The 23,394-nt window shown below is 41.1% G+C and overlaps 2 protein-coding genes and 1 long non-coding RNA gene across 7 annotated transcripts in view; 1 reads left to right on the top strand and 2 right to left on the bottom strand.

Annotated features, from left to right (window-relative positions):
• Positions 1–3,211: 3,211 nt before the first annotated feature.
• LOC118964589 lies at positions 3,212–5,554 on the bottom strand. Its single transcript, XR_005051736.1, has 3 exons — positions 4,559–5,554; positions 3,843–4,448; positions 3,212–3,527 (listed from the first exon to the last, which is right to left on the bottom strand). It is a non-coding gene; the product is annotated as an uncharacterized LOC118964589 (long non-coding RNA).
• A 5,698-nt stretch (positions 5,555–11,252) lies between these two features.
• Positions 11,253–21,994, top strand: LOC110522807 (guanine nucleotide-binding protein G(s) subunit alpha). 2 transcript variants are annotated; one of them, XM_021601261.2, is made up of 3 exons: positions 11,253–11,861; positions 13,413–14,228; positions 19,677–21,994. In XM_021601261.2, exon 2 carries the CDS (start codon positions 13,417–13,419, stop codon positions 14,215–14,217), a length of 801 nt encoding a protein of 266 aa, XP_021456936.2. In that variant the 5' UTR covers positions 11,253–11,861; positions 13,413–13,416; the 3' UTR covers positions 14,218–14,228; positions 19,677–21,994. The 2 variants fall into 2 exon arrangements, with proteins under 2 accessions (XP_021456936.2, XP_036833381.1); XM_036977486.1 differs by having other exon boundaries at positions 11,253–14,228.
• LOC110522805 (liprin-beta-1) overlaps positions 20,503–23,394 on the bottom strand; it is a 74,789-nt gene continuing 71,897 nt past the window's right edge. For all 4 annotated transcript variants that reach the window (XM_021601252.2, XM_021601255.2, XM_021601257.2 and 1 more), the window contains one exon: positions 20,503–23,161. In XM_021601252.2, coding sequence (XP_021456927.2) covers positions 23,078–23,161 — 84 coding nt within the window. In that variant the 3' untranslated portion in view covers positions 20,503–23,077. The remainder of the gene's footprint in view (positions 23,162–23,394) is intronic.

Genomic DNA, 23,394 nt, shown 5'->3' with positions numbered 1-23,394 from the left:
TTGTGGGTCTAACAACAAATTATAAAGTATACTGACTCCATCTGACACATATTTTTTACTTAGTTTCAACAAGTAAATGTTTTGTTGTTGTAATGCTTTGATAGAATAGATAAAACAACGTCACTGACATTGTCATGTTTTCTGTTGTATGTCAGGAGTTATGGAAGGTACACCGACTCTTTTCACCAACTCTTTTCCGATAAGCATTTTTGGTTATTGTATTTCTTTTACATCTAATTTCATGTATTATTAATCTTGTCTATTTCTACATATTTTTTTGTTAGGTTATCGAGTTGGAAGGTATGGGACCAGTCAGCACAGCTTCATCTGGGAGGGGAAAGGAATTTGTTGAGGATCTGATCGGCAAGTTTTCTGTACACTTTTCTGGTACACATATTTTTTTAAATAACTTTAACACTTATCCTCAAGCATACAGCTAATTTGATCGCACTGTTGCAGGACAACTTTTATGCAATACAGGACATTTTTTTTTACTTGTAGTGTATTTGAGGTTTGAAAAGACTTTCCACTTTGAAATGTCAGACTTGATTTTCCCTTTGTGAAACATGTATCAACCCCCGACAAAAATGCCAATTAATTATAATCCACATAACAATTCACATTTCCTGTTACTGCGGGATTATTTTCCTGCTGTAGCAAACTGACTCAAATGAAGATCCTAAATCTATACGTCTATAATGCCTTTAAGCACACAGTCCTGTGCCTCTTTTATTGTTACATCTAGGCCAACCTGCAGCTTCACAGTCAAAGTTTAAGGGTTTGGCAAGGCTAGGGTGCAAGGAGTACAAGCCTTATTCAACCAGAAGTATAGTATGTATCATTTTATTTGAAATAACTATTAAAATGTACTGTATATCTGTGATTCAACAATTAAATAACGGCATTGCACACCTTTTAAGCAAGCTTAAAACATATAACCACTACAATTCACAGGCAGAGTTCTGGATACAAGGGCTGACATGATGTATATAAACATGTGGTAGCTGTGCCTTGTTGCTTTACATTGTTGATATTCAAGTAAGCAGATTTCTGGAACACTGGTAGAAGCTTGGAATAATGTGTACACTTGATCTTCCTTTGCTAAAGCTTTATTTCTGTTTAGATGAAACCGATGGAAATGGCAGAGCTCCATAGATGGCTGTGGCTGCCAAGAAGGTGGTCATTGAAGTAAAGGGCATGCCAGGTGGGATAGAGTTAAAAAAGTCCCCCCACTATGGCATGGCTCAACTATCTACCATTTGAGGCAGGCCGTGACATCAAGTTTACAATTAGTAAGATGCAATGCTCTCTACAATGTTTCAATGCAGAATTGTAATGAATTGGTCATTGAGATGAACAACATTGACATGTACAGTTCAGGCAGAGACTTGACCCATTACTTTAGACAATCAGGACATTCCCTTTGAACAGATACCCATTGTGGCCACTGCTCTCACTAAAGGTCAACAGTGTGCTTTACTACAGTGGGGCAAAAAAGTATTTAGTCAGCCACCAATTGTGCAAGTTCTCCCACTTAAAAAGATCAGAGGCCTTTAATTTTCATCATAGGTACACTGCAACTATGACAGACAAAATGAGAAAAAAAAATCCAGAAAATCACATTGTAGGATTTGTAATGAATTTATTTGCAAATTATGGTGGAGAATAAGTATTTGGTCACCTACAAACAAGCAAGATTTCTGGCTCTCACAGACCTGTAACTTTTTCTTTAAGAGGCTCCTCTGTCCTCCACTCGTTACCTGTATTAATGGCACCTGTTTGAACTTGTTATCAGTATAAAAGACACCTGTCCACAACCTCAAACAGTCACACTCCAAACTCCACTATGGCCAAGACCAAAGAGCTGTCAAAGGACACCAGAAACAAAATTGTAGACCTGCACCAGGCTGGGAAGACTGAAGGCAGGGTAGCCTAGTGGTTAGAGCGTTGGACTAGTAACCGGAAGGTTGTGAGTTCAAACCCCCGAGCTGACAAGGTACAGATCTGTCGTTCTGCCCCTGAACCCACTGTTCCCAGGCCGTCATTGAAAATAAGAATTTGTTCTTAACTGACTTGCCTGGTTAAATAAAGGTAAAATAAAAAATAAAATAAAAATTGCAATAGGTAAGCAGCTTGGTTTGAAGAAATCAACTGTGGGAGCAATTATTAGAAAATGGAAGACATACAAGACCACTGATAATCTCCCTCGATCTGGGGCTCCACGCAAGATCTCACCCCGTGGGGTCAAAATGATCACAAGAACACTGAGCAAAAATCCCAGAACCACACGGGGCGGACCTAGTGAATGACCTGCAGAGAGCTGGGACCAAAGTAACAAAGCCTACCATCAGTAACACACTACGCCACCAGGGACTCAAATCCTGCAGTGCCAGATGTGTCCCGCTGCTTAAGCCAGTACATGTCCAGGCCCATCTGAAGTTTGCTAGAGAGCATTTGGATGATCCAGAAGAAGATTGGGAGAATGTCATATGGTCAGATTAAACCAAAATAGAACTTTTTGGTAAAAACTAAACTCGTCGTGTTTGGAGGACAAAGAATGCTGAGTTGCATCCAAAGAACACCATACCTACTGTGAAGCATGGGGGTGGAAACATCATGCTTTGGGGCTGTTTTTCTGCAAAGGGACCAGGACGACTGATCCGTGTAACAGAAAGAATGAATGGGGCCATGTATCGTGAGATTTTGAGTGAAAACCTCTTTCCATTAGCAAGGGCATTGAAGATGAAACGTGGCTGGGTCTTTCAGCATGACAATGATCCCAAACACACCGTCTGGGCAACGAAGGAGTGGCTTCGTAAGAAGCATTTCAAGGTCCTGGAGTGGCCTAGTCAGTCTCCAGATCTCAACCCCATAGAAAATCTTTGGAGGGAGTTGAAAGTCCATGTTGCCCAGCAACAGCCCCAAAACATCACTGCTCTAGAGGAGATCTGCATGGAGGAATTGGCCAAAATACCAGCAACAGTGTGTGAAAACCTTGTGAAGACTTACAGAAAACGTTTGACCTCTGTCATTGCCAACAAAGGGTATATAACAAAGTATTGAGATAAAGTTTTGTTATTGACCAAATACTTATTTTCCACCATAATTTGCAAATAAATTCATTACAAATCCTACAATGTGATTTTCTGGATTTTTTTCTCATTTTGTCTGTCATAGTTGAAGTGTACCTATGATGAAAATTACAGGCCTCTCTCATCTTTTTAAGTGGGAGAACTTGCACAATTGGTGGCTGACTAAATACTTTTTTGCCCCACTGTATATATGGCCTTCCACCACTTGTTATTGTTTTTTATGGGCCAATGTGTCTGCTGATTATTTTAGAATATCTGTTTGCAGCTGGGGGTGGTGCTGGGCCTAGTGCTAGACATGGAGATGGGAGTGGAGCTGGACATGGAGATGGGAGTGGAGCTGGGCTTGGAGATGGGAGTGGTGCTGGGTCTGGGCCTTTAACTGGAGGTTGGGCTGAGGCTGGAGGTTGGGCTGCACCAGGACCTGTGTCTAATTCCCTGGAGGATGGAAATAACATATGCATGTACACTGAGTAGACAAAACATTAAGAACACCTGCTCCTTCCATGGCATAGACTAACCAGATGAATCCAGGTGAAAGCTATGGTCCCCCTTATTGATGTCACTTGTTAAATGAATGTAGATGAAGGGGAGGAGACCGGTTAAAGAAGGATTTCTAAGCCTTGAGACTGTGGGAAGCATTGGAGTCAACATGAGCCAGCATCCCTGTGGAACACTTTTGACACGTTGTCGAGTCAAATCAAAATCGTATTTGTCACATACGCCGAATACAACAGGTGTAGTAGACCTTACCGTGAAATTGTCACGTTCATCATCGTGAGGAGACCAAGGCGCTGCGTGGTAAGCGTACATCTTTTAATGGAAGAACGAACACTAAACAAAACAAATACAAAAAGAACTGTGAAGCTATATGACTAGTGCAAACAGGCAACTAAACATAGAATAAAAACCCACAAAATACCCAAGGAATATGGCTACCTAAATATAGTCCCCAATCAGAGACAACGATAAACAGATGCCTCGGATTGAGAACCAATCTAGGAAACCATAGACATATAAACCCCTAGACATACCAAAACCCCTAGACATACAAAAACTAAACAAACACCCCAAAGATGCGGACTCCCGGACGCAAACCTAAACCAATATGGGAGGGTCTGGGTGGGCATCTAACCTAGGGGGCGGCTCTGGTTCTGGACGCCGCCCCCCTTCATTACAATGAGTCCGCTCTTGTGGCACTGACCCGTGGCCCGTCGCTGGAGGTTCCGGGCTGTGGCCCGTCGCTGGAGGTTCCGGGCTGTGGCCCGTCGCTGGAGGTTCCGGACAGTGGCCCGTCGCTGGAGGTTCCGGACTGCCGTGGCGAACTGTAGGCTTGGTGCCGGCACTGGTGGTACCGGGCTGGGGACAAGTGCGAGGAGCAACATTATGTACAAAACAAGTTACGAACAACGCGAAAAAACAAACAAAATGGCAAGGTTGGTTAAGAGCCAATAAGACGGCAGCCCTACCCTCCGGCATCATCTTCAATACTTTATCCAGTATATTGACCAGATACTCTAGTGACCATTCTAAGAATGAAAAGAAATGTCTTAAAAATAGAAGGCAGTCGGGAGGAGGCAAGATCAGGTGGGACCATTCTAGCCAATGAGAGGGCAGATACCCGTGTAAACAACAGGCACAACGGTTTCCCCTAGCTACCACAGCCACAAATCTAAATTATATAAGGCGAGGTTTATGACTTTGTGATAACTAGTGACGACAAGGCTCAACTCATATATCAAGTGTTTTTTTCCCAAAGTTGCCGGGACGTGAGGTGTCCTACTTAAATCAGTACACTTGTAACAACTTAATCATTAATAAACTTCTATTTGATCAAATACGCAACACGTAGCAAATAAGCCATTACATTTTTTGCTAACCAAATTCAACACGCTCTCATTGACCTTCATACAAGAACTGAACTTTTGAAAGCTGATGGGATAGAAGGCAAAGTTGAAGTTGTTGTGCCACTGCTACAAGGGAAGTTCTACATCAAAATGCAGATTGTGACGTCCCAACTTGTACTTGTCCAGCTCCGATTAAAGTTTAGATTTATTTCTGTGTTTGTTTTGTTACTCCACTGGCGTCTATATTCTATCACGTGGCATCATTCATGGAGAAGGAAGTATGTCACTTCCAGATTTCAGTGCGGGAAAATCCCCCTCTGTGCATAGAAGGGTTGGTTGTTTCGCAACAAAACCAATGCGTGCATAACTATGGGGCAAAACATATAGGGTTGGCTTAGATTGTTGACAACGTGTAAGCTATATTTTGTCTTCAAATGTTTATTGAGAACATAAATACATTTGCACATTGAGCACTTGTTGTCTCAAATACATCGTTACAGTTGTTGGTTAGCTAGCTAGTGAATTTCAGCCATATTAGCATTGACATGAAATCATTCAAAACACCACAAAACAAGACATGAGTTGTGTTTGAATACTTATACTAACCATATTATTTGTGACAAATAGTGTATGTAGGATGCTGATTGGTCATAGTGTGGATATAGTTAGTATGCCAAAAGTTCCCGGATGTCATACTACATTCGCCAAAATACAAAGGGTATTCAAGCAGTGGACACTATTTCTGTGCTTTTAAGGCCCATAATGCAATTCTTCAGAAAATCATTTCACAACACTTTCAGATTTGAAGAAAATCTGCTGAGAGCGGATAAAAATTAATTGCTTTAACTAATTATGACAAATGTTAAGAAAATGTTGTGCAATGTAATAAAGGAATGACTTTCAAATAAGTTACAGGTTGTTGGCTGACAATTTATTAGCTACGCTAGCCTTACAAACCGCATAGCAGTTGCTTGTATGTACCGGTATGTTAGCTAGCTACCTAACGTTAGTTGACTACTATTACATCGAAATTGGCAGTATATTAATGATATGCTATCTGACTAACTACTCAACGTTTATAAACCTGACTATTCACGTCATTCTTAGCTTAGCTAAGTGGTATAGTTGTTGTATGTTATCAGTGGACATTGTTAATGAAATCGTAAGATGTCTAGCTAATAATTTGTTAGCTATGCTAATAAGCTAGCAAGAAGTTGCATTGAAACATAGCATCAACTTCTGGTAGACAGGCGAAGCGCTAGTTAACGCAACTGAAATGATACCATTTGTTTACAGTATACTAAAATGAACTATTATTATATCCTCTACGGGATCGGTGCCCCCCGCGGGACAGTTGAGCTAATGTGATTAACATGACGTTGTAAGTAACAAGAACATTTCCCAGGATGTAGACATGTCTTATATTGGCAGAAAGCTTAAATTATTGCTAATTTAACTGCACTGTCCAATTTACAGTACAGTGAAAAAAAACACCATGCTATTGTTTTTAAAATTATTATTATTTACCCCCTTTTTCTCCCCAATTTCGTGGTATCCAATTGTTAGTTATTACTATCTTGTCTCATCGCTACAACTCCCATACGGGCTCGGGAGAGACGAAAGTCGAAAGCCATGCATCCTCCGAAACACAACCCAACCAAGCCGCACTGCTTCTTAACACAGCGCGCATCCAACCCGGAAGGAAACACCGTGCACCTGGTGACCTTGGTTACTGTGCACTGCGCCCGGCCCGCCACAGGAGTCGCTGGTGCGCTATGAGACAAGGATATCCCTACCGGCCAAACCCTCCCTACCCCGGACGACGCTAGGCCAATTGTGCGTCGCCCCACGGACCTCCCGGTCGCGGCCGGGTGCGACAGAGCCTGGGCGCGAACCCAGAGTCTCTGGTGGCACAGCTAGCGCTGCAGTGCCCTAGACCACTGCGCCACCCGGGAGGCCACCATGCTATTGTTTGAAGAGAGTGCACAAAAAAAATGTATCACGGCACCTGGTTTGATACATTCACCGCTGAAGGTAAATAATGTACTTACATTCAGTAATCTTGCTCGGATTTGTTATCCTGAGGGCCCCAGAGATACAATGTAGCATAGTTTTGTTTGATAAAATCTATTTTTATATTCAAATTTAGGAACTGGGTTCTACAGTTTGAACCCCTGCTGAGAGACTGGGGGGAAAAGCAGGAGCTGAGACAAAACACTGGTTGACTAGACAAACAGAGAACACAGGTATAAGTACCCAGGGGATAATGGGGAAGATGGGCGACACCTGTAGGGGGGTGGAGACAAGCACAAGGACAGATGAAACAGATCAGGGCGTGACAGTCGGCCTACTTACATTTAAGGACCAAAACATGGGCTATTTTGAATAAGGCCATTGCATTTCTAAAGATGTTTAATAAATGAGAGGAAAACATTTGAGTAGCATTGCTAAGCAATTAAGTATCCTAGCTGACTGTTAATTGAGCATGCCAGCTTGTAGTCCTAAAACCCAGAAATAAATTACCTCTGGTTCGTTCAGCCATCCTTATGGGAAAAATGAATGGAGAATGAATGTGGGAATTTAAGAATAGGGTTTTATATGTTTTGTTCTATGAGATAATAGCAGTCAGTTAACATGACCTTTATGAATCCTTTATTATGAATCCTTTGTGATTTCTGTTTTTTATTATATAAATTCTTAAAAATTGACATTAGCTGATAAAGATAATCTCATAGAACAAAACTTATAATATCTCCTAAGCTTGTGTTTACCACATACCACACACATATGCTTAATTTACACTTCATGACATGGCTTATAAACAAATGACACTTTGATGAATGATTTATTAACATGAGCAGTATCTATGAGTCACTACTGTAGTGCTGTTGAAATCAGACAGGGAGTTAAACTGTCCTTACTCTTCTGAAACATGTTTGTTAACTCAGACTTTACAACACAAGTCCATAGTTTTATATCCTACACATGCATGCCCTGAGTATCAGATGTGTCCTTTTATGTTCCAGTGCAGTCTAAAGAAAGGTTATGTGGTGTAGGCCTAATTCTGAAGCAAACTGGCCTGGTTGAATGCCCAGTCCAAAGCAGTGTGTGTGTGTGTGAATAGCCTTATGCCTCGATCACACTGACAGATGTATTGTGCAAATTGGTAAGCAGCATCATCTGGATATGTGTGCAACAAAAGTTCAACATTCACTTTCTGCTTACATTTCTGTCAAGCCGTCTACACATACAGTTTGACACAAACGTTGGAAAAATCAAATTTATGCATGTCACGAACCGGCTCAAAGCCCGTAACAAAAGGGAGACAACGTGGAGATAAGGAGTAACAAAATATATATTTATTAAATAAGTAACTAAGTATAATATACAATGGTGTGTGTAATCAGTAATGTAAGTGAGTGTTTTGCATGCATGAATGTGATAATGCAGGGTGTTGAAAGATGCTAAAGCAAACAACCAAAACAACACCAAGAAACACAACAAAATCTATGAAGGAGAGAGTCTCTTCCATGAATGGGGAAGTGGTGTATTTATCCTGGGACACACCGGGCCCAGGTGTTTCCCATGTAGCTGATGACCCTCCCAACTCCGCCCACCGGCATCAAGAACAAAGACAGAATATGGCAGACAGAGTGGGAGGGTCGTCACAATGCATCACACAGAACGCACTGAAACTGCCTCTCCAATGCAACGCTGCAAGGCAAACACAGCATTCCATTAGAAATAAACGTACTTCTAGTGTACCAAAATGCAAAGCACTGTCACTGTGATCGAGGCATTACTCATGTAGGCCTGTCTATGCTTGCTGTGTAGTCATGTGGGTCGCGTGTCAGCCAGACTGAATATGGGTAGCCTATACTACATTCACAATAGAGCTGTAGTATGATCTAAAATAAGGACGCGTGACAACCAGGTTCTAGCTCCAGCCTGTTTATTAACCTAACCCTCGCATGTCCTACATAGGTACGGATACCCCCAAGGTACATCCTACTACATCTTCCCCTCTCCCATGAACAAGAACTCAACATGCAACCACTGAAGCATAACTGAAATGTAATTTGGAAACCAGTATTATTCTCTAACATGCTACTTCCCATCCTGAAACAGTATGAAAGCATTAAATCACACAGTATGAACATTAACTTAGGTAGTCTCTTTTTTGCTGGGTATGGTCCCCAACAGTATGTTTTCCCTTCACGTAGCATTGTCTCTCTTTTTGGGTGCGCTTGTGGCTCTGTGAGCATTCTCTCTCCTTCACCCTCTTTTCGTGCATTTTCTGTGGCCTCAGTCTGTGTGGCTGGTAGATCTGGAAGAGCTCTGAGGTGTGTTTTGTTCCTTCGTACCTCTTCTGAACCTATGTCAACCACATAGAAGCATGGGGCATCCGCTTTCCTCAGCACTATTGCTGGTGTCTTTGAATTTGTAATCCACACAAGGTCAACTCTGGCCTCTCCTTAGCACGGTGTCTCCGATTAAAGTCTCCAGTTTGCGTTTGTTTCAGCCGTTTGTCCCTCTCAGCGAAGGCCTTCCTGTTAGGCCCTCGGTGTTTAAGCTGAGCCGGCGAGACAGGCAATGGGGAACGCAGCCTCCTGCCCTCAGTCTGCATTTGGTTATCCCCATGTGTCCATCATGCACTCTGTCTAGCATTTCTTGTTGTAGAGTCTCTGGGATAACTATCCGTTGTCCTTTCATGAGAAGGTCTCCATTACAGTGGAAGTCACTTTGGTGCACCCAATGGGGCTTCAGCAGCTGAGGCAGTTCCTCCTGCCTGGGCCATCCCTTTTTGCATCTGTTGGCAGATGTGGTCTCGTTGTTGCTCCTCTGCAATCTGCTGCAGTTTGGTCTGAGATGCAGGTAGACTGTCCCTTATTGCATTAATGGACACCTGTACCTCACCCTCTAGCCATTGCTCCTCCTCTGATAATGGACGTTTAATTGGGGCCCTGGAGAGTTCATCTACTGTGATCAGTGCCTTCCCTGGCACATACCCCATTTTGTAATCTCAGTAATCTGAGGCGGAAGCGCAGAACTCTGGGAGGCAAGTCGTCCAGTGCTTTTGTCCCTAACAGAGCCAACAGCGGTTTATGGTCAGTCTGTAATCTGCAGGCCAATAAGGTATTGGCTGAGCCTTTCACATGCCCATGTGATAGCCAACGCCTCCTTCTCCACTTGAGCATATCTTTGCTCTGTGTCGGATAAGCTTTGGGAGATGTAAGCTATTAGATGCCACTCCATGTTGTCCTGCATCTGTGTGAGGACCGCCCCTAGCCCAAAGGATGATGCATCTGCTGATACTTTTGTCTTAGCGTGGGGACGGTACTGGGCCAGCACTCTCTGTGAGGCCAGATCTCCTTTGATTTTGTCAAACGCTACCTGTTGCATGTGACCCTATAACCAGTCATTCTCTTTGGCTAGTAAGTCTCTGAGGTTTGGTTGTATCTGAGAACTGTGGGAGGAACTTACCCACATATGTGGCCATGCCTAAGAAGGTCCTGACTTCAGCCACATTCTGGGGTCTGGGCATATCTGTGATGGCGCTGATCTTCTCTGGGTCCGGCTCTATTCCAGCTGCACTGATTTTGTGTCCCAAGAACAAGACCTCTGATTGTGCAAAAGTTCATTTTTCATTGAGTGTCAGGCCAGTCTCCTGGAGTCGGTTCAGAACTGCTGTGAGCCTTGCATCATGTTCTGCTCTGTCCCTTCCGCGTGGACTATGACGCCACTCAGCCCATCCAACAGCTGGGACATGCGTCTTTGGAAATGCTCAGGGCCGGAAGCGATTCCAAATGGAAAAACAGTAACGGCCAAACGGTGTTATAAATGTTGTGAGTGTCCTACTCTCTGATGACAGCGGTATCTGCCAGAAACCTGAGCGGGCATCCAGCTTTGTGAAGACTTGTGAGCCATCCAACTGAGCCAGTGACTGCTCCACTGATGGTAAGATGTGTCTCATTCAATTTAGTCATGTCCACATAGATCCTTATTTCCCCATTGGCGTTTGGGACCACTACCATCCCTGCACACCAGTCTGTGGGACATTCTATTTTAGACACCACCCCAATTTCTTCTATCCTCCCCAACTCTTCCTTTACTCTGGCCAATAAGGGGATAGGCACCCGGCGGGGGGTGGTAAGGGCATAGGGGATAGCATCCTCTTTCAGGCAGATTTTGTAGTCACCTTCTATCCTTCCTAGACCAGAAAACACTTTTGGGAATTTCTTTTTAAAAACCTCAACTGGGTCCTCTAATTCGCTCACACTCTCAATGAGTTGCAATGCTTCAATTGCTGGCAGCCCCAGCAACGGATGGCACTTTTGTCTTTACTCTCCAGTTTAATCACCAAGTGCCCTACCACTGGTAAAATCTTATTACTGGGCCGTACAGTTATTTGTTTGTAGAGCGCAAAGGGCCAGCTATAGCTATACAGCCTAGTTGGGATAGCTGTCACTGCTGCCCCAGTGTCTAGTTTAAATGACACAACCTCCACATTGAGTTTAATGTCTGAATGCCAGCCAGCATTGTTTTCCTTTACTTCTCCCAGAAAGATGCTGTCCTGCTGTACCTCCTCTGAGACCTCATGCATTTGCTTTAATCGACAGACAGCTGAAAAGTATCCTCTCCTGTGACATTTCCTGCATTCCGCATCCTTTGCTGGGCAATCTTTCCATCTGTGGAAAGGGGATTTCCCACATTTGCGACAAACACTTGAACTAGCTACTGGTGCTGTCTGTGATTGTTTTCTCCACGTCGGTCTCTGTTCTGTGTTCCCCTCCGTTTTTTTAGCTCTGAAAATGCATGTATTTCCTCACTCTCTTCGTTCTGCGAGGAGCTGCTGTCTCACAGTATCGTCTGCTGTCTTTTTACTGTCTCACTCTGCCTAACCTGGTTTACAGCTTTGGACAAGGTAAATTGGGAATCCAACTAACTTTTCAGAAAGTGATATATTTCTTATTCCGACTACAATCCGATCTCGGATCAGCTCTTCCTTGAGCGCGCCAAACTGACAATGTTCTGCTAGTTTGTGAAAGGCTGTGATAAAACTGTCGGTGGTTTCACCCTGCTCCTGTTAGCGCATATTAAACCTAGATCTCTCAAAAATAATGTTGTGTCTCCCTACAAAATGCGTTTCAAAACAGTCTTTAACGGCACTGTTGTTAAGTTTCTCTTCCTCGGTCAACGTTGAAGCATTTAACATATCCTCGGCTTCATCACCCATAGAGTAGATCTGTGTATTAACTCGAAATGCCTCATTTTTCACGTTTAAGCCTGATGCTACCCTGTACCTTTCAAAGCGCCTGATCCATTTCGGCCCGTTTTTAATGTCCATACAAACAAAATTATCCGGGGGACGAATGCGAAATCCGTCAGCACTAGCCACAGGGCCTGTCCGTGTTTGCGCCAGAGCCCGTTGAACTTGGAGTCGCAAACCCTGAAATCCGGCCAGCTTCTTCCTCTTGCAACATGTTGCTTAGCAGTAATTTACTCCTTGCTCGTTAGCTAGCAAAATAATGATACGCGCTGTTTTTATCTCCAACACTGTGCCCTCCCTGATTTGAAACAGCCTGAATGTATGATTTACTTGGTACGTCCTTCACGTTTATGTGTATTTTAAAACCACTTTGACACCATGTAGTATGATCTAAAATGAGGACGCGCGACAACCAGGTTCTAGCTCCGGCATGTTTATTAACCTAACCCTCGCACGTCCTACATAGGTGAGGATACCCCCAAGGGACATCCTACTACAGAGAAAGTAAGAACTTTGGACCTAGGTACTCCTTGCGAAACACACATGACTCAGAGAGGAAGGAGTTGAATGTTATAGTAGCTAAACAAGACTAGTTTCCAGGCTACTTTGGACCATATTTGTCTCGATTCATATTCTAAAACAATTACTGCTTTGAGACTAATCCAAAAATCAAACTTGACAAGAAGTGAAAATAAAAGCGTGACTAAACCAGAATTACGTGGTAAGGCTACATCAAAACACTCGGAAGAAGAAGGTTGGTCAAAATTAGCTTTGGAACATTGCGCCACGACAACCACAACAACATTGCCTCTGTTCGTGAGAGTACGCAGCCGAACGGCGCCCTGGACTAGAGCTAGGTCTGATTCATCTGCTGTGATATTCCATTTGTTTTACCCATCTGGTTGTGGTGGAGTTTTTCTTTTAAACCTTTCACAAATATTGAGGAAGGTGTTTTTTTCTTGGATCAGTCTAGCAATTAGCATAATTAATGTACCATTTCCCCTCCTTTTCATTGCCTCCCTGTTTGGCACTCATTAAATGGATTAGGAGGAAGGCCCTGCAATAGACTAGCATCCTGTCCTGGGTGTACTTGTACATCAAGCTGCCTCACACTACAGAAATAGGCTCCTGCCCTATGGGCCTTTCTGGCTCAGACAAGGCTACTTATTACTTTACCTCCTTTTATTGTATTTTTTTTTTTTTTAGGAAGATGGCTTGTTTTGGCATTGGTAATAAGACCAAAGGCAAATGTGGAGAAGAAGAGGAGAAGGCACGGAGAGAAGCAAACAAAAGGATTGAGAAACAGCTTAAAAAAGATAAACAGCAATACCATAAATCTCACAGGCTCCTACTACTAGGAGATTGTGACTCAGGGAAAAGCACAATATTCAATCAGATGCGATTGTTGGACACAGAATTAACTGCGGAGGAGAAATTAATGCAATACATGCAACACAAAAAAGCTTCAGGCATTTTTGAGACATATTTCAGAGTAGGAGAATACGTTTTTTATTTGTTCAATGGCAGAGGTGGATGGAGATCCATAAGGAGAGTGTTTTGTGACCAGTCGGCCTATATTTTAGTGGTGGACAGCAGCAGCTATGATATGGTGTGTCAGGGAGACAATCAGACCAACCAACTGCAGGAGGCACTAAACAACTTAGAGAACCTCTGGCGCAGAATGCGGACAATGGACCGTCCTGTCCTCCTCTTTTTGAACAAACAGGACCTGCTAGCAGAGAAGGTGTTGGCGGGGAAATCTAAAATAGAGGATTATTTTCCAGAGTTTGCACACTACACTTCGCATGAACATACAACACCAGTACAAGGGGAGGATCCAAGTGTCACCAGGGCAAAGTACTTCATACGTGACACGTTTTTGAAGATCACAGCAAGTGGAGATGTGGATATGCACAAATGTTTTCCTTTTTTCACCTGTGCAATCGACTTGGAAAACATCCAGCGTACCTTCAGAGACTGTGGAGATAAGTTAGACTTTTGCTCGTCATGAAATCAACAAAGGTGAGTTAGTTTGTTTGATAAATGTTTGAAACCCTGTAGATTATGTTTAAAAATATATATTTTTTTATCTTGCATATATGAAATGACAGAACTGGTCTTCTCTCCTTTTACAAATGAATTGCTGTTTGATGTGAGGACATTGTTTGATTCCCTGTGAACCATGCCATATTTATTTATCCTTTCTGCACTCCTTTGATAGTATGCATTTTTAACTAGCATATTACGTTGTCACTAAATATCTGCGTGTGCCATTTCTGAAAAGAATATGTATGTCTAAATATATTGATATTTATAAACTTGGCGCACTCCATACATACGGATGTTTTCCGTTTATAAATCCAACCCATCCTAACACTGACTGCATGAACAAGCATTCTAACTGCCTGGAAAACGCCCTTCATGCACCATTTATGGTGACAATAAGCCCTTTATTTGCTGTATAAATTGGAACTATTGGAATTAGGCCACGGCAGTTTCTAAAAGAAAGAGAAATTATATTTTGTAGAAGTGTGGGCAGAATGTTTTGCTATTTAGCAGTAACTTATGCTGTATTTGGCAAAGGACTCTGACAGCTCCTGAAAGCGAAAAGAATGACACATTGTTGTGGACCTGTCAGCAGAACGTTTCAATTCAACAATGTTTCTCATTGACTTTCCCCCAACCTAAATATGCTCGACTGCCCGCGAATTCTGAAACATCGTCTAGGATACAAATATATATATAATGAAATTACAGTAGGCTACATATGTAACGCCTGTCGTCGGAAGGAGTGGACCAAAGCGCAGCGTGAAAAGTGTTCATGATTTTTTTTATTATCAAAAAACACTCGAACAAAGTAACAAAACGAAAGCGAACAGTTCTGTCAGGTAACAGAGACTAAACAGAAAATAACATATATATCATCCCCAATCAGAGACAACGATAAACAGCTGCCTCTGATTGGGAACCACACTAGGCACAAACAACAAAGAAATAGAAAACAGATTCTCCCACCCGAGTCACACCCTGACCTAACCAAACATAGAGAATAAATAAGGATCTCTAAGGTCAGGGCGTGACAACATACAGTAGTAGAATTCATACTTCAAAGTATAAGATAAATGGTCTGCATGTTCACCTGTCTAATTCAACTGTAGGTTATAGGCCTATTATAAACTGTGCTGCCTATGGAATATCATACAGCAACATTTGAAATACTACATAGCTTATCTATTTACTAGGCTACTATAGGCCCAATGAAATGAGAGATGAGTATGGTCATTTGTTGTATGGATACTTCGGAAATATGAATCCATCATGGCCAGAAAACATGAGGAATTTATTCTGCAATCGTTATGAAAATAAAATAAATGGGAAATAGATTCCTGTCTCATTTTATATTCCATTTATTTTAGAGAATAGATTTTCGCTCTTCTCACTGATGTCAAATCTCTACATCTTGTCATTAAGTTTTCCTTTTTTTATAACTCAAATACACCACTTATCATATCCATCATTTGCATAAAATAATTACAGTGCCTTCCCGAAAGTATTCACACCCCTTGACCTTTTACACATTTTGTTTACACACGTTACAAAGTGTGATTAAAATTATTGAATTATCCCTTTTTGGCAACGATCCACACACAATACTCTAATCTCAAAGTGGTTGAAAAATAATAGAAAAAAATGAAAAATAAAAGTGAATATATCTTCATTAGATAAGTATTCAACTCTCTTGAGTCAATACATGTTAGAATCACTGTAACGCTCAATGAGTGAATAGGTGTGGAGTCAGGCGCAGAGAGCAAAGGATGCAGGAAAAACACACTTTAATGTCCAGAATAAATCACAGGTACAAAAATAGTATACCAAACCAGGTAATACTACAGAACAAATGTAACCTATCGTGAAAAATAAAAGGACAGCGAGAAACCCAAATGAAAACACTTAACCACTCAAACACATACAGAATAACAAGCCCGCACAAACAGAAGCGGGCTGAACGAACTTCAATAACCCCACCCTAACAACCAAACAAGGAACAGACAAAACAAAACCAGACAGACAAAACCAAACAAGGAACAGACAAAACAAAACCAAAACAGACAAAACCAAACGAACACAGAACAAAGGATCGGTGGCAGCTAGTAGACCGGCGACGACGAGCGCCACCCGAACAAGAAGGGGAGTCACCTTTGGTAATATTCGTGACAATCACCGTTAGCAGCGATTACAGCTGTGAGTGTTTTGGGGTAAGTCTCTAAGAGCTTTATATACCTGGATTGTATAATATTTGCCCACTATTAGTTGTGACTTGACGCAAAAGTCCCAACTTTAAATCTTCGTCATAGTTCTTATTCTTCTTCTTCTGCACGCTACTCCTCTTACACCGTTTAAGCTATAAACGCCATTCAAACGTAAAGACTGATCTGGAATAGTGTGCTTCCATTGAACTTTTTGGATAGCTTTTATACTATTACACTTGTTGTCCTCCATCCACTTTAATGGGATTTCCTAAACAATCTAAAGGGCCCATTGTGACATCATGACTTCCAACATTCAGTGTAAACAATGTAACTTTTGACACAAATCAGCTACTTTGACCACTTTCCCAACAAGTTAGACAAAAAGTTAGAGGATATGACATGTCTACTTCTCTGCTATTCAAATCTGAAATAGGAGCACAAATATATTCATAGGATCAAACGATTCAGCTGTTTTAGTAACCACATCAACAACTTTTTGTATCAACTTTTACAAACACCTGCCATTTTGACCACTTTCCCAACAAGCTAGACAAACTTAGTGGTTATGACACCTTGGTCTACTTCTCTGCTATTCACATTGAAATAAGAACATAAATATCTAACACCAATCAGGAGGTACAGCTGTTTTAGTAACCACATCAACTAATTTAGCCAACTCCCCACTGTTGAATAACTACCATGGAACTTGAAAATTATAACAATGGGGGAGCCATTTTTTGTCATATTTTTTTACAACAATGCCTCCTTGTCTTCTGTACTCTTTTGTTACAGTTTGAATATACTGTGGTATTCTAGTAGGAGAGGTGTATAAAAGTGTAGTAGGCTAGTCAGAGTAGTTATTTGTAATGAAATACAGTGCCTTGCGAAAGTATTCGGCCCCCTTGAACTTTGCGACCTTTTGCCACATTTCAGGCTTCAAACATAAAGATATAAAACTATTTTTTTGTTGAGAATCAACAACAAGCGGGACACAATCATGAAGTGGAACGACATTTATTGGATATTTCAAACTTTTTTAACAAATCAAAAACTGAAAAATTGGGCGTGCAAAATTATTCAGCCCCTTTACTTTCAGTGCAGCAAACTCTCTCCAGAAGTTCAGTGAGGATCTCTGAATGATCCAATGTTGACCTAAATGACTAATGATGATAAATACAATCCACCTGCGTGTAATCAAGTCTCCGTAAAATGCACCTGCACTGTGATAGTCTCAGAGGTCCGTTAAAAGCGCAGAGAGCATCATGAAGAACAAGGAACACACCAGGCAGGTCCGAGATACTGTTGTGAAGAAGTTTAAAGCCGGATTTGGATACAAAAAGATTTCCCAAGCTTTAAACATCCCAAGGAGCACTGTGCAAGCGATAATATTGAAATGGAAGGAGTATCAGACCACTGCAAATCTACCAAGACCTGGCCGTCCCTCTAAACTTTCAGCTCATACAAGGAGAAGACTGATCAGAGATGCAGCCAAGAGGCCCATGATCACTCTGGATGAACTGCAGAGATCTACAGCTGAGGTGGGAGACTCTGTCCATAGGACAACAATCAGTCGTATATTGCACAAATCTGGCCTTTATGGAAGAGTGGCAAGAAGAAAGCCATTTCTTAAAGATATCCATAAAAGGTGTTGTTTAAAGTTTGCCACAAGCCACCTGGGAGACACACCAAACATGTGGAAGAAGGTGCTCTGGTCAGATGAAACCAAAATTGAACTTTTTGGCAACAATGCAAAACGTTATGTTTGGCGTAAAAGCAACACAGCTGAACACACCATCCCCACTGTCAAACATGGTGGTGGCAGCATCATGGTTTGGGCCAGCTTTTCTTCAGCAGGGACAGGGAAGATGGTTAAAATTGATGGGAAGATGGAGCCAAATACAGGACCATTCTGGAAGAAAACCTGATGGAGTCTGCAAAAGACCTGAGACTGGGACGGAGATTTATCTTCCAACAAGACAATGATCCAAAACATAAAGCAAAATCTACAATGGAATGGTTCAAAAATAAACATATCCAGGTGTTAGAATGGCCAAGTCAAAGTCCAGACCTGAATCCAATCGAGAATCTGTGGAAAGAACTGAAAACTGCTGTTCACAAATGCTCTCCATCCAACCTCACTGAGCTCGAGCTGTTTTGCAAGGAGGAATGGGAAAACATTTCAGTCTCTCGATGTGCAAAACTGATAGAGACATACCCCAAGCGACTTACAGCTGTAATCGCAGCAAAAGGTGGCGCTACAAAGTATTAACTTAAGGGGGCTGAATAATTTTACACGCCCAATTTTTCAGTTTTTGATTTGTTAAAAAAGTTTGAAATATCCAATAAATGTTGTTCCACTTCATGATTGTGTCCCACTTGTTGATTCTTCACAAATACAGTTTTATATCTTTATGTTTGAAGCCTGAAATGTGGCAAAAGGTCGCAAAGTTCAAGGGGGCCGAATACTTTCGCAAGGCACTGTATGTGCCCCACTATCAAAATAATAAGACCAATTATTTTACTAAATGTCACTTTGACAATATTTAACTGCTTGGCTTAAGTTTAAAAAGTTAAACTTCTTCCACTACCACAAAAGTTCCAAATTCTCATTGTAAAGAAGAATTTGTTCTTAACTGACTTGCCTAGTTAAATAAAGGTTAAATAAAATACAAATAAATCCATTTTTCTTAATGTACTGTGTAACAGTACTCTTCTTCCATTGTGTTCTGAATAATATTGACAAGGACTCCAGCATGTAGCACCAGTCACAAGTGTATTATCTAATAGGGAAACAACATGGATAGCACGTCATGCAATGCAGCCTCCACAGATCATTCTACTCTGCACGCGCACACGCTGGTTTGGCGCTTGTTGACTGGGGAAACCATAGTTACCAAAAATAGTTTACAACAGGAATACATGAAAATTACAATGCACAATATACTAATTATTTCACAAATGTACCTGATTGGTGAACAGCATGGATAGCACGCCATGCAATGCAGCAACCACAGATCATTCTACTCTGTGCACGTGCGCTGTACAAAATACATAAAACACACCCAGACACAGTGAATAACCAATTAGCATTATCTGAATTTATATTAGACAAAATGCACCACAAATATTCAAAGGAAACACCACATCTCAAGTACAATATTCCAGCAATGTTTAAATTTTTTTTTAAATATAACTTGTACATTACGATCTGCACTTACAGAAAGGAAGGTCCTCAGCTGGCAGGCTGTATGAAGAGATGCCCGGGAGAAGACCTCAGACTGGACGCCCCTCTGCATCTCCTCAGTCAGCTCCTGAGAGCTTCCCAGGCCCATGTTGGCAGACATCTTCGACTGAAACCTCAAATTGAACATAGAGCAAACTTTTTAGTCTAGCGCTATTGAAAGAGTTTCCCCATTAGAGACAATGGAAAATACTAAAACCCTTCACAAAATTTAAAAGACCCTTAGATGAGTTCAGTGTTATTTTTCTCCTTCAATGAAACCTGTCCAGTCATTGTTCTTCATTAGAGTTGAGGTTATATCCCTAGTTTAGCTCAGGACCACGATATCAGGATGGAGGATCAAGGTGATTGCCACACAAAATACATTGTCCAGACGACATCAACAGCAGCCAGCTGTGAATGAGGTAGTTTTACATAAAGAACATGGCACACAGCAGCCTACTCTACTTCTGCCTGAACAGAACCGAGGAAGCTGCAATGCTCTTGTCCTGACCCTCTATTTTGCTTTTAATATCTGTGTAAATGTGTTTTATCTGGTCATCATTCTGCAAATAGTGGCTTGTCAAACCTTTATCTTAAAGTGCACACAGAGTAGGAAACAGCATACAAAGTTGTTCAAGTTGGGCAACTACTGTACAAATGGTCTGTGACTGTCATGTATCCCTTTATTGGCTTGGTGTTAACAAAAATAACAGTCTCTACAAACATGGAGAGGTAAAGGCTTTTAAATGGTAATGAATCTGAATTGCAAAACAAACCTATATGCTATATGTTCTAAATATCCAATTCTACTTGAGAAATTAGACAGTTACAATGAATTTATTGACCCTAGAAATGGGTAAAAACTCAACCAGTACACAGTACAAACTTTATCCTCATGTGGTTAGGGTGATGCATAACAGTGTCATTGCTTTATCGCTCAACTCTTTCAACATGCTACAACAGCCTGAGTTCGTCACTTTCTGTTCTCTTGCCAATCCAATTCCATAAAGGAGTTGGCAAGAGAGCAGAAACAGACTGGCACCCAGGCTAGCTACGGTATTCTCAAAATAACTATGCTATCTGGCAATATTTATGAATAGTTATCGCAGTACAAATTATAATAAACAAGAAATCCATATTCCGTTAGCAGGTGTACAACATTTTGGCAACTAGAAAGGCTTCAATAACATGCAATGACACTTTAAAAGGGAATGATGTGCTTTGAACTGTACATTATAGGTGCAAATGCATTCAAATAAACACCATTACTGGGAGTGTCTAGGATATTGTGAGATGTGCTGAAAGAATAAAGAAGTTGCAGCTGAAATAGTCTGGTTTTCTTTGTAAACCATAGCAGCTGTCTTGGGGAATTCATTTAACTTGGGCAAAACTGCACAGCATGTTTTTCATCCTCCGACAGTGACTGTTAAAAAGCCAAACATATTCTTTAAAATAACATTAGACTTTGCAAAAGCCCTACATTACATCTTAATGTAAAAAAAAGGGTTTATCAGATATTGATATGGCTCACTTTAATATTTAAATTCCACAGAAAGTTGGCTAGTATAAAAACAATGAGTACAAACGTCTCCAGTATCCAGCTGGTAGGCAAATTATGGTGGTATATTGCTCTGAAATAATTCCTCTCCAAATAGGACAGTTAATATGGACTTGTACTGTCAATAGTAGTTGGCTAAGGCCCAGTTGTCTGACATTTTAGAAAAACATTTGAGCACACTCAAGAAGTTTCGTACACACACACACACACAAGAGAGAGAAGAATGAATATTGAGAGAATTGACATTGACTAAGGAAAATAAAATAAGTAAAATAAATTAATTGATGATTAAAGGTTAAATGTTACATTTTGAAAGCATGGAGAAATGTATAGTGGCAGAGGTGATTAAAGGGTGATTAGAACCATTTAGTAAGAGGGTTAACAATGTGTGATTTAAGTAATCCAGTAAAATAGTTAATGTGATGTTTGCTTTAAGGTATGATGCATATAGACTATGTTTGTTTAGTTTAGAGGAACAAGGCCTTAGGGCCTGTTGGAGATTGTTAATGGAAGGCTATAATGTTGAAATGTAATGATTAAATGTTTACATTTTTGGATATTTAAGAGGTAATGGGAGTAATTAGTTAAGTTGGAGGGGGATTAATATGGTGCCAAGTGGGGAATGGTAATGTGAAAAAAAAAGAAGTTTAAGGATGTTAGCTTGATCTGGAACTCTCCAGGTTAGAACGTTTAGGGGTGAAGCGGATTGACATGCAATTTAGGTGAGAAAAAGAAAAAAGAAAAAAGAGAAAAAAAACTGTTGAGAGAGTTGTATAAGCTTTTTCTTGTTATTAAATAATGTGCTTCTCATAAAATTGTAACAGACAAAACATTTTATTGGAACACCCCAATAGGGATTTAGTTAAGGGTGCTGAAGGTTGTCTATCAATTAAATTTACAGTAAATGTTTGCTTATAAATGATTTGTGATTGATTGGGGAATTTTTAATAAACTCACTTTATTGTTCTAAAACCCTGTGTCATCAGTCATACAACTGCATGTCGTTTTACTCTAGGTTTATGAAATATGCTTGATTATTTGAGGATCTCTAGCTAATTCTCTTGGTTAATCATTCCATAGGAAACCCGAGTTGCTGGTATAAAGGAACATGGGACCCGAACTATAGGTACTGAGTGCATTGGTAGGAGTCGTAGGAAGGGGTGTCTCTCGGCTAAAAGCCAACCCAGAGGAGGGCGACCCGTTCAGTGTGCTGAGGTTGACACTCTGGCCCGGACAATCCTGAGAAGACGCCGGGTTTATAAGGTTCAGGGTGAGGGAGCGTAGGCACTCTACTTCGGGGATAGCCCACTTTACTGTAAGGCCCTTACTGTTGAGCTTGAGGAACAGTCCCTTGATGTAGACTAGCTCAGAGGTAAGGCAGAGAAGGATCTATCAGATCTGTAGGGAGTAATGAGGATTGATAACTGACCTGCTATTGGGTAGACAGGGGTGAGTTGAATTGTTAATCCTGCATAGGGGGTATTTTAGCTTTGACAGCACCTTAAACAACAGCGTATCAGTTCACATGACAACAGACATGGACTTTTTAATTTCTTTAAAAATGTTTTATGCCAAAAATACTAAAAGGAGATCTGGTGCTTGTTGGGAGTTACGGAAACTTGTTGGGGGGTACGGAGAGTTGGAGGGTACGGTGGAGTCGGTGTGTGCTAGTGGCACACCTGGGTTCAGGAATACTTTTGAGTGTTTGCTTTAGCCTGCCTGGAGTGCCACTTTTATGCATTCCATCCCAAAAGGCAAGCTCAATCAAGCACAGCTGAAGTATTTTAAATGATTCCAAATAGTATTTCAATCCTGGTCGGCTAGTCCCATGGCGCTGGCCTCAAATGTTGGAATCGTCATCTGTTACGCTGGGGTTGGGAGAGTTAGAGATCTCTTTGAAGAATTCATCATCTTTCAGCATGCTCTGGAAACAGACAGGAAATACAGGAAAATAAGAATGAATACTAGAGGAGAACTGTAAAAAAAAAAAAAAAAAAAACACTGAAATATTCCCATATTTATATTTATGTCACAAAGGCATCTTATACCCTAAAATATTGTTTAGTACAACTATTTGAATAGTCCTTAGTAGATGTTCAATGCTCTGTCAACAACATTTGAACTAACTATCCACTAACCCCAGGCCTCAACTTTAAC

The sequence above is a fragment of the Oncorhynchus mykiss genome, chromosome 1, assembly GCF_013265735.2.
Source record: "Oncorhynchus mykiss isolate Arlee chromosome 1, USDA_OmykA_1.1, whole genome shotgun sequence".
Taxonomy (NCBI): domain Eukaryota; kingdom Metazoa; phylum Chordata; class Actinopteri; order Salmoniformes; family Salmonidae; genus Oncorhynchus; species Oncorhynchus mykiss.
Note: the sequence above shows the minus strand (reverse complement) of the source record. Positions and strands in the feature narration are given on the sequence as shown.

Excerpts from the sequence above, each read along its gene's own strand:
- LOC110522807 (XM_036977486.1), top strand. The coding sequence starts at position 13,342 with ATGGGCCTTTCTGGCTCAGACAAGGCTACTTATTACTTTACCTCCTTT.